This window comes from Hevea brasiliensis, chromosome 3 (assembly GCF_030052815.1).
Source record: "Hevea brasiliensis isolate MT/VB/25A 57/8 chromosome 3, ASM3005281v1, whole genome shotgun sequence".
Lineage (NCBI taxonomy): Eukaryota > Viridiplantae > Streptophyta > Magnoliopsida > Malpighiales > Euphorbiaceae > Hevea > Hevea brasiliensis.
Genome location: NC_079495.1, coordinates 15,266,543 through 15,278,518, shown reverse-complemented (window position 1 = coordinate 15,278,518; position 11,976 = coordinate 15,266,543). Strand labels below are relative to the sequence as shown.

The 11,976-nt window shown below is 33.6% G+C and overlaps 1 protein-coding gene across 2 annotated transcripts in view; it reads left to right on the top strand.

Annotated features, from left to right (window-relative positions):
- Nucleotides 1-529: 529 nt before the first annotated feature.
- Nucleotides 530-11,976, top strand: part of LOC110663402 (uncharacterized) — a 30,740-nt gene continuing 19,293 nt past the window's right edge. The window contains exons 1-14 of one of the 2 annotated variants that reach the window (XM_021822690.2): nt 530-880; nt 968-1,068; nt 1,191-1,401; nt 1,527-1,608; nt 2,440-2,728; nt 3,253-3,355; nt 3,462-3,598; nt 4,571-4,744; nt 5,027-5,229; nt 5,334-5,477; nt 5,575-5,663; nt 8,051-8,198; nt 8,368-8,420; nt 9,210-9,265. In XM_021822690.2, the coding sequence (XP_021678382.2) occupies nt 709-880; nt 968-1,068; nt 1,191-1,401; nt 1,527-1,608; nt 2,440-2,728; nt 3,253-3,355; nt 3,462-3,598; nt 4,571-4,744; nt 5,027-5,229; nt 5,334-5,477; nt 5,575-5,663; nt 8,051-8,198; nt 8,368-8,420; nt 9,210-9,265 (1,962 nt within the window). In that variant the 5' untranslated portion in view covers nt 530-708. Of the gene's footprint in view, nt 881-967; nt 1,069-1,190; nt 1,402-1,526; nt 1,609-2,439; nt 2,729-3,252; nt 3,356-3,461; nt 3,599-4,570; nt 4,745-5,026; nt 5,230-5,333; nt 5,478-5,574; nt 5,664-8,050; nt 8,199-8,367; nt 8,421-9,209; nt 9,266-11,976 lie in introns of those variants that run through there. The other variant, XM_058143895.1, reaches the window with a different exon arrangement.

Genomic DNA, 11,976 nt, shown 5'->3' with positions numbered 1-11,976 from the left:
CTGAATCCATAATTATATACTTAGCTGACGGAGAGCTCCCCTTAACCAGATAAATATGATATACTTAACTAGAGCAAGCTACGGCATCCAAGTATATATATTTATTGATGAGTTCTGCTAAGCTTTGGCCATTCTATTCTACGCGAGGGAGCCCAACTTAATTCCAGTAGCATAGCATATGTAGGGGAGCCTAGTTCCACCTTGCCATAAACATACAAGCAAGGCCAGCTCCAATTTTTCATACAGAGGTCCTGTTTGGCATTTGTTGTTGGAACTATCAGTTGAAAAAATTACGTTTTCTTTTTTAATATGTTAATTAGTTAGTATTAAAAAATAATATAAAATTAAATTTGATAAATTTTAATTATAAGAATATTAATATAATTTTTTTTAATTATTTTTTTTAATAAATGATATTTTTTTTAAGAGAGTTTTTTCAGCTTAATGCCAAACACCAAACAGGTGCACAGTGGTTTTTAAGAGCATGAGACACAAAACGCAGCGTTTTAGGATAATTAAGGCAACGTGGATCTGTCAAAACGCTGCGTGTAATATCTCTGAGCGAGGCCGCGCTGCGAAGGCACCATCCTTCTCCATTGTTGTCCAACTTTCGTCTGGAAACTACAAGCTCGAATTTTTCCAATTTCCTCTCCCAATTTTTCATTTTGTAAAACTGAAAGTTGATCAAGGGGTTAACTTTTAGCAAAAATGGAGCCACAAGAAACGTTAATATGGAAAGCAGAGTCGCCAGAATCACCGGAATCCATGGTTTCGGTGAGTATAGGGAAAGCCATAACCACTCTACTGGGCGCTCGCTCCAGGAAGCTCCACGATGCCATTTCTCGCCTTTCTCCTGATTCTAACAAAAGGCCTTCTCTCGGTACTTCTCTATAGATGCACATACATGTGAGGACTTGTTTGTTTTTGCTGAATTGTAACAATTGATTTTTGAATGGGGTTTTTGAAGGGTCCTTGGAGGATTCCCTATGGTTTCTGCACAAGTTCGTTAAAGACGGTGCTGAGAGAGACCAGAAATTGGATGATATTCTCATTCCCATCATTCAACATGTACTACTCACATCAATTCCTTTTCCCTTTGATTATTTGATGCAAAAAGCTTAATTGGTCTCTTGCAAATGTTTCATTTCTTCTGTTTTAATGTAATTAATTTTTTTTTTTTAATATACTAGTCTTTGAGGAGCAAAGACTCAAAGCATGGTGGGCAAGCTTTGATACTTATAAACTGGCTCTTTCAAGATGAATTTCTTTTCCAAGCTGTTGCTAGGAGTCTTGCTGACATTTTAGCGAGAAAAGATGATCGTTATATAGCTCTTGGTTGGTGTATTCTTATTCGCAGTCTTGTAGAGTATGAGAATTTTATGGATAAGCATCCAGTAAACGGTAAAGAGTTAGAGATAGTTTCTCCTTATTCTCTTCCTGCATTTACCTTTTGTTGCTGCCATTCATTTCTGTTTCCATGAAGATTGATGTTATTGTGTATGTGTGTTTTCCCTCCCTTATGGCAGGAATAAGAGACAATTACAATGCTTTATTGAAGATACTTTGCTCGTATATCCCTTTTTTGTCACATATAGTATCCAAGGGAAGGTAGATAAGTCTTTTTATGTTGATTAATTGTGTTGATTTCTACTGGTCTTTTGATGAGTTTGGTGCAAATTTGTGGATAATTGTGTACTGATTGCATTAATTGGCGCAATGTGAATTTGTTCATTACTATTAATAATGTTTAGGCTGCTATTTTTATGCTAGTTTTCTTTGGTTGAGTTGGCTGTGAGCAATGTTGTCCATGTATATGGTTGCAGCTCAAACTGAGTAGTTGTAGGATATGCGTATGACTGGATATCATAGATTCATTTGGTTTATTGTTATAAGAATTTTTGCATCAACTTGTTAATGCTTAGAACCTTTTATAATGCAAATCTATATTATGTTTGTTTAAATGCTGAATTCACTAGCCTAGTGGCATTAAGAGTTTTGGAGTTGATTTGTTTTGGAGAAATAACTAGTAATGACTATGATTAAACTATTCTCTTCATTTTTCTTTGCTAGTTGAAAAAAGGATGCACTAAATATTTAGACTTTAGAGAACGATATTTCTCAAAATTTTTCAATGCTAGGCGGGAAACATTCTTACAGCTAATCTTTTGAGTTGTTTGCATATACATGATGGTAATGCTTCTGCTAATGTGATTGCTTTTGAACTGAAGTGTGTATTTTTAGGTTGAATTTGGCTTGGTACTGAATGATTGGCAATAGCTATAAACTTATAATGCCATTTTTTTTAGTCATCTAACTTCCTGACTTTTCAGGATGTGTTGCAAGTTGTTCACCTGAATGTATATGTCATGTTGAAATTCAATATCCAGATAGTTTTCTTCCCCCCTTTCTCCTCTCATCTTTGATCATTGTGCTTTGTAGCACTTTGCAGGATGGATTTGAGTTACCGTCTCGCCTTTCAATGTCTGCTGCTGATTGTATTTTATCTATTAGTGAAGCATTAACAAAGAAGAATAAGGTTTTGAGCAAAAATCAAAAGCTGTTGAATTCAAATGCATCTAACCAGCCTATTAGTCTTGTATCAGCTGCTATTGGAGAGAAGAAAGAAAAACCATCTCGTGAACTTTCAGAAGACTCAAACTTTGACATGGCATACTTGCTTTGGAAGAGGATACAAGAACTTGCTACTCTATTACAGAGACTTCTTGCTGTATGTTCTATACTTAGTTATTTTGTTTGAGTTCCTAGCTGATTCTTGTTTATATATTGTTCAGTATGAACCTTTAATTGGTGTGCTGAACTTCTGTTACATTTTTTTTTTCTTTATGACTGCTCTCTTGTCATGGTGGTTGTTTATGCAATTATATGATGCTAAATTTTTTCAAGTCTGCTAGAATAATTTGCTGTGTTTTTGGCTCTTTCATCTGAAAATTTTACTGTGATATGATGTTTAGTTCATCGCTACTTTTGCATTTATTAAGTTAAACCTCCAACCTTTTGATGGAACATATTAGACCATTGAAATTTAGAGTTATTTTTCTTGAACTGAATTGAGTAAGGTTACTTTATGATATTAGATTAGCCTTTTACATTGTATGCCTATCCTTTTTTTCTATAGGCATGCTTTTCTTTTGCCATAATAATTCATAATTAAATCTTAGTACATTTTAAATGACTTTTTCTTTTTTAATTTACTAATAGCAATTACTTATTTGATGCTTTTGGCATGTAAAGTGGAGCAGAAAGAGTCGGCCTTTACATGCTAAAGGGGTGGAGCAAGTGCTTAAATGGTTGCAGGAAATAAAAGGGCACTATGGTTACTTTCAGGATGAGGCAGGTCCTAAACCAGCTGTGTGCTTTTTATGATTTCATGCACCTAGTTACATTATTTAAGTCTAATTTTTTATGCATTATGATGTATTTGTCTGTAATATTAAAGACAGATGCAAACTTTCCCAAAACTGGAGCCTTGCTACTTTCTTCTTGTTGGAAGCACTACAGCATTTTATTGCATTTGGAAGATCATAAATTTTCTCAGCATTGCAATGAATTGTTGGACCAGTACATATCTGGCATTCAGGTTATTTTTACTAAATCTTTGTTTTGGCAATTTTATGAGTTCGCTCGAGAAAGACTTTATGTTTAGATGACATGAGGAAGGCTATGAGGATACATTTTCCACCATAACAAGAGGATATGTTATATATAGTTGATGATGGCAGATTGATGCATTGCACATAAGTACACATGTTTCCTTGTAATTATTTTGCTGGCATAGTCGATTGATCAATTGTGTGTACATCACATAGATGTTATAAGTAGACTATAGATTGCTCTTTTAGAAGAGGTTTTTAACTACTTGAATGCATATATTGTAACTTCAAAATCAATTTTAGCATTCCAAATAATTTGGATTAATTGAGAATGGTATTGCGTTTGTAGGATAGCGTCTCTTATGCTATATTATTTCTCACTCTCCTTCAATCATCTTTGGCATCATTTTGTTAACTAATTAAATTTTTTAGGACTATCAAATTCTCATTTGACCAGAAGAATTCAATTGAATTTTGTGAATAAAAAAGAGATGGAATCCATTTATATCCTGCCTTGCATGTATGGATCTTGATGGTCTTGTACTCTGATGAACTTTTGGTCTGCATTTGGTATGGGATGAGAAGAACAATAAATTATGCTATTGACATGGGGGGTAGTGGTAGTGAAAAAGGCATACTGTTAATTTGGAATTGTCTAGGACTATTGCTGAGAACGCCATTAATATGTGTTGTTGCTAGAATGCTTGAAAAATAAGTGTCTTGTCATCATTCTTTTGGCTCCAGTATAGAAATAAACTCTTGAGATATCGCTGGCATTTCCCTGTCTTTTTCTTGGGTCTGTTTTCTGTGCATGTGTGTGTACCAGTGCGCCCTTCTCTATTGTCCGTCCAAATACTCTCTTCTGTTTTCAATTGCTTGTCTTTTTTTTCCTCCTAGTGACAGGGCCATTAAATTGCTGATGAAAATGAAAAAAAAAAAAAAAAATAATGTGCATGCAGTATTATACAGACAACCATCCTGAGGGTCATACAGAGAACAAGGATGCTGGTATGGAGACTAGAAAATTTTTCCTCAACTGTCTATGCCTTCTTTTGGGACGTTTGGACAGAAAGAAATTTGAAAGCACAATGTCAGAATATGGAATGCAGATATCACGTATTCTTTTATCTCAGGTATATATCCTTGAGTTCACAAACAAACATTTGATAATCATATTGTTACATAGGAGCACTGGGCAATTGTATGGTTTATGCAAGTAATTATGTCGTACTTCTGCTGGATGTTCTGTCCAATACAAAATTGTTGGGCTAAATAGCATTTTTCCTTCTTGTTATTTACAGAATTCTTTTCATTTCTTTTCTTTTCTTTTTTTTTTTTCTCCCATTTAATAATCTTGTATTTATACTTATTGTTTCTTTTCTTCCTTTTTTCATTGTTCACTTTTTGGAGTGAAGCTGCACTATGCTGATGAAGATGTGATAGCTGGAGCTGTTTGCATATTTAAGGAAGCCATATTTAAACCAAATTATTATTCTGGAGATGGCCTCACTGAAAGTAGACAGATGGATATGGTGTTACCTTTGTTGCTTAACCTTCTAGATGAGCGTGATGGCATTGCTAAAGCAGTTGTTGTTCTTATAGCAGAATATTGCTCCATGTACTCTTCTATTATATTCACTTTCGTCACTGGTAGTATGAATGTATTTCTATATTCTATATTATGGGGCTCATATTTGACTTGAATAGTAAATGGTTCACCAGGACCTCAAACAGTAATTGTCTGAAACAAGTTCTGGAGCGCCTTGCTTCTGGAAATGCTTTGCAGAGAAGGAATGCTATTGATGTTGTATCACAAGTGTTGTGCATGTCATTGGACTCCACAGGCAAACTTTCCCATTTGGCATGGTATAATAATACTGTTTAAATGCTATATCATTAAGTAATTTTCTTTACTTTCACATTTTTTGCTTTTTTTAACAATTTTTTAATATTACTATTGCAGGCAAGATATAGCAAACAACTTGCTAGAGCGCTTTAGCGATGAAGATATTACAATTCGTCAACAAGCATCTAAATTGATTTCAATGATAGGTTGGTGCAAACAGTATAAACTTTCTCATTTTCTGCTTCTTCAAATTAGAGTTCTTTAAGTAGTATCCATGGACACAGATAGTTTAGAGGAGAAAGTTGAGCTATTTGGGTTTTGGAGGATTGACAGAGTGAACTGCTAGTTTTTTGATATGATAGTCACTATGGGCAGGTTGCCTTACTGGTTCCTCTAAAGGTTTCAATGTAATGATTCATGCAAAGATTAGTTATTGGGGGCCTTTAGAAAGCTATTTTATGAAATCTTGTTTGGGTTGAAACAAGTACCAATGCCAATTCTTTATTTTTCACCAACTAGAGATGAATACCTTATTGTGGGAGCAGGAATTCTTTAGTGCTGCATTGAGGTATCTAGAAACAGTTTGTTCAGCTGAATATCATTATGAATTCCTGACTCATATGTAATTTCTGGTGATTGTTAATTTAATATGTAATAATTACCTAGGATAGTTTGTTTTGGATATTTATTTATGAATTTATAGAAATTAACAAAAACATAAATAAATATGTAACTTCTTTGAAATTATCTTCTCCTTTTGCATACTCCCTCTGTCCCAAAAAAGGTTGTTATATTTTATTTTTGACAGTTTAAGAAAACATAATTAGTATCATGCCAACTCATATTTTTCATTCCACTCTTCCTTTTCTACCCCTCATTATTTTCTACAAAAATTGGCATCTTTCCCTTCATATAGAGTTGTTTGCCTTGAAAATATATAAAGTTACAATTAATATTATGTTTTACCATGAAGTTAATGGGAAATTTAATAAAAAATATGCTTATTTATTTGTTTTTTCTGTGAGAGTGGGCATTTATTTTGGGACATTGTAGAAAGGAATAGTGGACAATTTTTTTTCGGGATGGAGGGATTATGCGATAGTAATTTGGGAGCAAATTACTCTTACTTAAGCAAGCATTTAATATCTGTCTGTCTGGAAACTATCGGGAACATCTGTTGGAGAAATTCAGTAACTTGATTAGCCGTTGAGTTAGAATTTTTTCCCTTTAAAGCTTGCTTTGAGAACAATATTACAAGTTGAAAAGCTACTTTGGGTTTGGGTTGGGCTAGCTTTTATATCATCCTTTTCGCTTATTTATTCTTTTTGAATGGTTGGTGATTTGTGTGTATGGTTTATGGATGCTGATGAGACTTTGGTGCTCTTTTGATAAGTTTCTTTATATACTTTTGGTTAGATGATTTTTCATACTGATATGGTTCAGAATTGAGTTTGTAAAACTCAAACAGGCAGAAGGAAAAACAATTCATATATGCCGTTGCTGCCAAACCGTATGCTAGGTTAACATATTTGGTTTCGCTTTGCTATCAACGCCATATAAAAAAAAGTTCAGTTCTCTGTGATTTTATAAAGGACTTTTTTTACTTTGATTAAATCTCTTTTTAAGTTTGGGATTAAGACTTAGTTGTTGTTGTTATATTGTAAATCTCTTTTTAACTGTAGGAAAGGTAGTGGAAAATAATTTACATTAAATTTGATAGTTTGTGATATTTAAGGTGCTCTATATTTTGTTGCTGCTATTGAGTTTACTTCTAGGATGTATTTGTAGTCTAATAATTTTTATTATCATTTTGTATCTCTGTTCTTTTTCCGTTACGATCATAATTGATAACTGTCTTAGTAAAGGTACCTTTTAACCTTGTGATTCTGAGGTTTTCAAAGTCAAAAGTCCATTTGATACTCACAGAAGGCAGAAGCTTCAACCAGCAGTCTCAACATCGTTTTTCCTGTTGTGCTGTTACACAGATTATAATGTCAACCATATTTTTATTTCAGATAGCAGTTAAATAATTTGTGCTAGTATGCCTTTCTCACAGTATTTGCCTCTTGTTTATATTTTTTGAACTTTTTTTTTTTGAAATCTTTTGCATGATCTGTAATGTCATCATAAGATGCTTATCTTGAAGGTTATCTTTTGATTTTGGCTTAAGGTCAACATGATTAGAGATAACCTTTTTGGTCTATTAATTGTTCTTTTCTATTCGTTTCATTCTTATTTTATTTGGGGGAAGATGCTTCCTCCCAAAACTATCTCCCCTTTGTTAATTATTCTTTTCTGCTTTAAGAGAGAGGGAGGAATTCATCTCCGATTGATTTTCATAATAGTTGGTATCTATGATCTATTGGCAATTTAGGCATTTTAGATACAACATGGAGGGTGGGGATAAGCACCTGGCTAGTTCCATCATTCTTTATATTCTGACATTTTCTTGATTTATGAAGAATTGAACAAATTTCCGTGTAAAGTCTGTGTCACGGGTCAAAACTTCTTTTTGTTACTTTTGTTAGTGAAGATTCTTGTTTTGATCAATGTGTTCACATTACTGAATCCTCTCTCCTTTTCTTTTTGGCAGATCCAGCATTAGTTTTTCCTGCCTTAGTACACCTTATTTATTCATCAGATGAAGGGGTGCAATCATGTGCTAGTACTTCATTAACTACAATGCTCAAATGTCATAGCCAGAAACCTGAAGTTATATGTATGCTGCTTGACTGCCTTAGGTACTCATTTCTCCCTTGTCCTTATTAGTTACCAGTGTAACTTCTTGAGAACTAAAACAAAATGGTCTATTCCTTTTTCCTGAGTTTTCTAAATGAGTTCTGATTCTGAATAATGTTAATCTATAGTTTTACCTATTTAACTATATTTTATCCTCTAATTTTCTTGCAGCAATCTCAACCAAGGTCTAGATCTTTCACTAACTACTGGATATCAAAGAGAAGGTGCATCTCTCCCTGTCTTAGTGTTAAAATTTGGCAGATTAAATTGTGATTATCATCTACTTTTGCGTCATCTCCGCTTAAGAATCTCTTCCCTTGTAATGCAATGCATGGCTAGATTTGCTACATTTTATATTTAATTAAGGCTTTAATTTACTTTGTCAATGATACTTTGATATGATTATGACCCTTTGACACGTCATATGTTACGGGCAAAGTTTGGAAAATAGGTAAGTTCAACTCCTAGATATGTTCATTTATTTGATATGCATATCCAAATGATGCAGCTTCTAGAGTACAATGTTTCAATAGTGTTACCTGAGCTTGAAGAAACTATTGCTCCTTTTTTTTTTTTTTTTTTTTTTTTAATTTTTAGCTCTTCTTCCTCCTTGTCCTCTCTCTCTTCATCTCTCCCCAACATTTTTATTAACCCAAACCCAACCCTCTTTCTACCAGTAAGTTGATCCAGGGTGAAGAGGTAATTGGATTTATTCTTCTATTAGAATGTTGACTAATTTTGAATATTTGGCATATTTAAGTTTCATTCTTAATATTTGTTGGTTTATTTTCTTTAAGGCAAATTCATATATTTGTGGTACTTTTTATTTTGGTTTTTGAATAAACTGAAATGTTTGATGTCTTCTTCTTCTTCTTCTTCTTCCCACTTATTCCTTTTAGCAATAACTAGTACCGAGCTTTTTGCTTTCATTCATTTTATTCATCACTAATACAATCCCTTTGGTAGAATATTTACTTTCCATGTGAGCTCATCTTCTCATAACAAAATTGCAGGACCAAAGGTGGATATTGATCGAGTACTTAAGCTGATGTCAGAGTGGTCAAAAAGTGTAAGATTAAGTCTATTTAAGTTGGATATGAATTTTGTAAAATTAGTTGTATTTGATTACTTCCCTATTCCACAATGCAGTCTCTACCATAGGGCTAGCCACGCGCCAGTTTTGGTTCATGCCTTTGTGTTTTTTTTTTTTTTTTTTTGTGGGGGGGGGGGGGTGACTTGAACCTGACTGTAGGGTCCTAGTTCTGATGGTTTTGGTTCCTGTTGATTCCGATCTGAGTTGTTGGCGGTTAAAGATTTGATTTTGGTTTGGTTTGATTTCAGTTGTGGGTCTGGCCATATAGCAAGTTAGGGCTGGTTTTGAATTGTAAGTTAAGAAGATAGAAAAAATTAAGTTGTATTGCTTTTAAATAAAATTAATTTTAATTTCATTAATAAAGCTATGCTTATAATTTTTCCTTTTTTAATACAAAGATAGCAGGGGAAAAAAATGAATGATAAATATAATAATTTGTTGTGTAATTATAAAAGTGAGAAAAAAAATGACATGTCTTTGCAAATGAAAGGAAAAAAATATAATAACACTTCAATTATTGAGATTCTTTTGTGGAAATTGACATAGAAAATTGGAAAAAAAATAATTGTGTTTGATCTTAATTATTTGATAATTAAGATGCTTACGTATCCTCTGAGAGAGGAATTAAAGTCCACATAATTCTCTTACCCTTGTAATAGTCCCTAACTTACCTTAATCCTTACTTTGTCCTTGATGGTTGTGGAAAAATGAAAATTGGATGTAATATTACATAAAAATAACATTAATTTAGGTATTTATAGAGTATACAATAATGAGAGTTGAGAATAATTTGAAGAATAGGAGATGATTGAGAGCTTGAGAGTTGGGATATTAGAAAAATGAGAAGTAAAGAAATGTTGGTGTTATTAGGAAATTTGAGTTTGGTGGGTATTTATAGGAAATTTTCAATTTTTTAACTTCTCAACAGACTGTAAAAGCTAGATGTTATATAGCTATTGCAAAGGGTAAAATTTTTATTTCCATTTTAAATTTTTAGAAAAAGAAAAATGGCTAAAAGGCAATTTGGTAAATATTTCTGACTTTTTGAAAGCATAGTCACATGACCGTTGCCCTGTAGGGAACCTTTTTTTTTTTTAAATTGGCGGGTTGAATCAGACTGAACTGCTAGATTTGATCTGATTCAAGGTTCAGAGGGGGTTGGACCGAGATCAGCCTCCTTTAAAGATAATTATGGTTCAGGTGGGGCCTATGAATCATTGACCTATTCTAGTCCTAGGCTTGTCTAGGTCCAATTCTGAGTCCAAACTGGACCATGGCGAGGCCTACTTTACTGCACTGTGTATCCCCTTCACTCTTCCCCCCCACTTGACCTTATATTAATGTGTCTGCCATAGTTATTAAAGGTGCAAAGGGGTGTTGGGACTAGTTGCAAGGTGGAGACGGGCACCTAAATGAGGTGAGGCTCAAAAACAAACTCTAGATTTTTTATATTCACAAACCCACCCAAATAGCACTATTAGTGTTGTTAGAAAAAAGGGAGGAAAAGCAATTTTAGATAATCTAGAAATGGAAGACCTAAATAAGATGTTAGTGTTTCATTTATTTTAGAAACAGAGTGCAAATAATTAAGAAATATATTACCTAAATAGCATGTTAGTTAGTATCTTTTTTGAAAAAGAAAAAAACAATGAAGCAAGCTAAAAAAAATCTTGAAATAAAGAAGCTACATAGTGTTGTTAGTGGTGTTAAAACATGAGTGTTGAAAAAGGAAAAATGTGCGCTTTGCGATCTTGGGTATGGTGATTTGATGAGATTCTGATGACTTTTACACTGGCAATCCTAATTTTGATGGCCTTCTAGTGCGCCAAACGCCAGATTCTAGTATATTAGCAGATTTCAGTTTAGTGGTAGTGTCTTTGGTGGATGGAAGTGTTCGCTGGAAGTGGAAATAAATGAGGCTCCTTTCTAGAGCCTTGTGCCTGGAACAAGGCATCTGCCTAAGTGCATAAAATGAGTGCCTATTAAAGGTTGCCTGCCTTTCTCCTGGTGTTAAGATTGGAGCTTTGTGAGCCTTGAGCTTAATACTAGTGTCTGCTTGTGCATAAGTGTTTGTGTGCATCTCTTGGGTTCTGTTATGTTTCAGATTGATAATATTTTTCTTATTTTGTAACAAATGACACTAACTTTATTTATTTGGTTTTGTAACTGATTTTTCTTTTGCAATGTTTACTTTTTAACTGCACTTTACATAGAATTAGTAGACAATTTATATGTATATAACATATATCTATTTTTAACTTTTCTGTTGTAAAGAGAAAAAATGACATTCTCATGAGAATGAAGTGATGTGTGGAGTTTTACAATTTTAGGATCCATGTCTCCCTCTCCTTCCCAGTGTAATCTTGTCCTGTTCTTTCCAACACCCTTGCTCTCCATAACCACACCTCGTGCCCTAATCCCCCCCCCCCAAAAAAAATGGTTTTGGTATCACATTTCTTTTTCCAAATATTGTTTGGTTCCTAGAAGCCTTGAATATATGCATTTTATTCTTTTTTAAATAGTGTAGTTCACTAGCTGCCAGTGTATATTATCTCTTTGGTGCTAGTACCTTATTGTAGCTGGTTAACACTTTCTTTCTATTATTAGGAAAAAACCATCATTTCTTTATGATTTATGTATCCAAGTGTTAAGGGCCCTCGCGTAGAATTGAGTCAATGGACGATGAA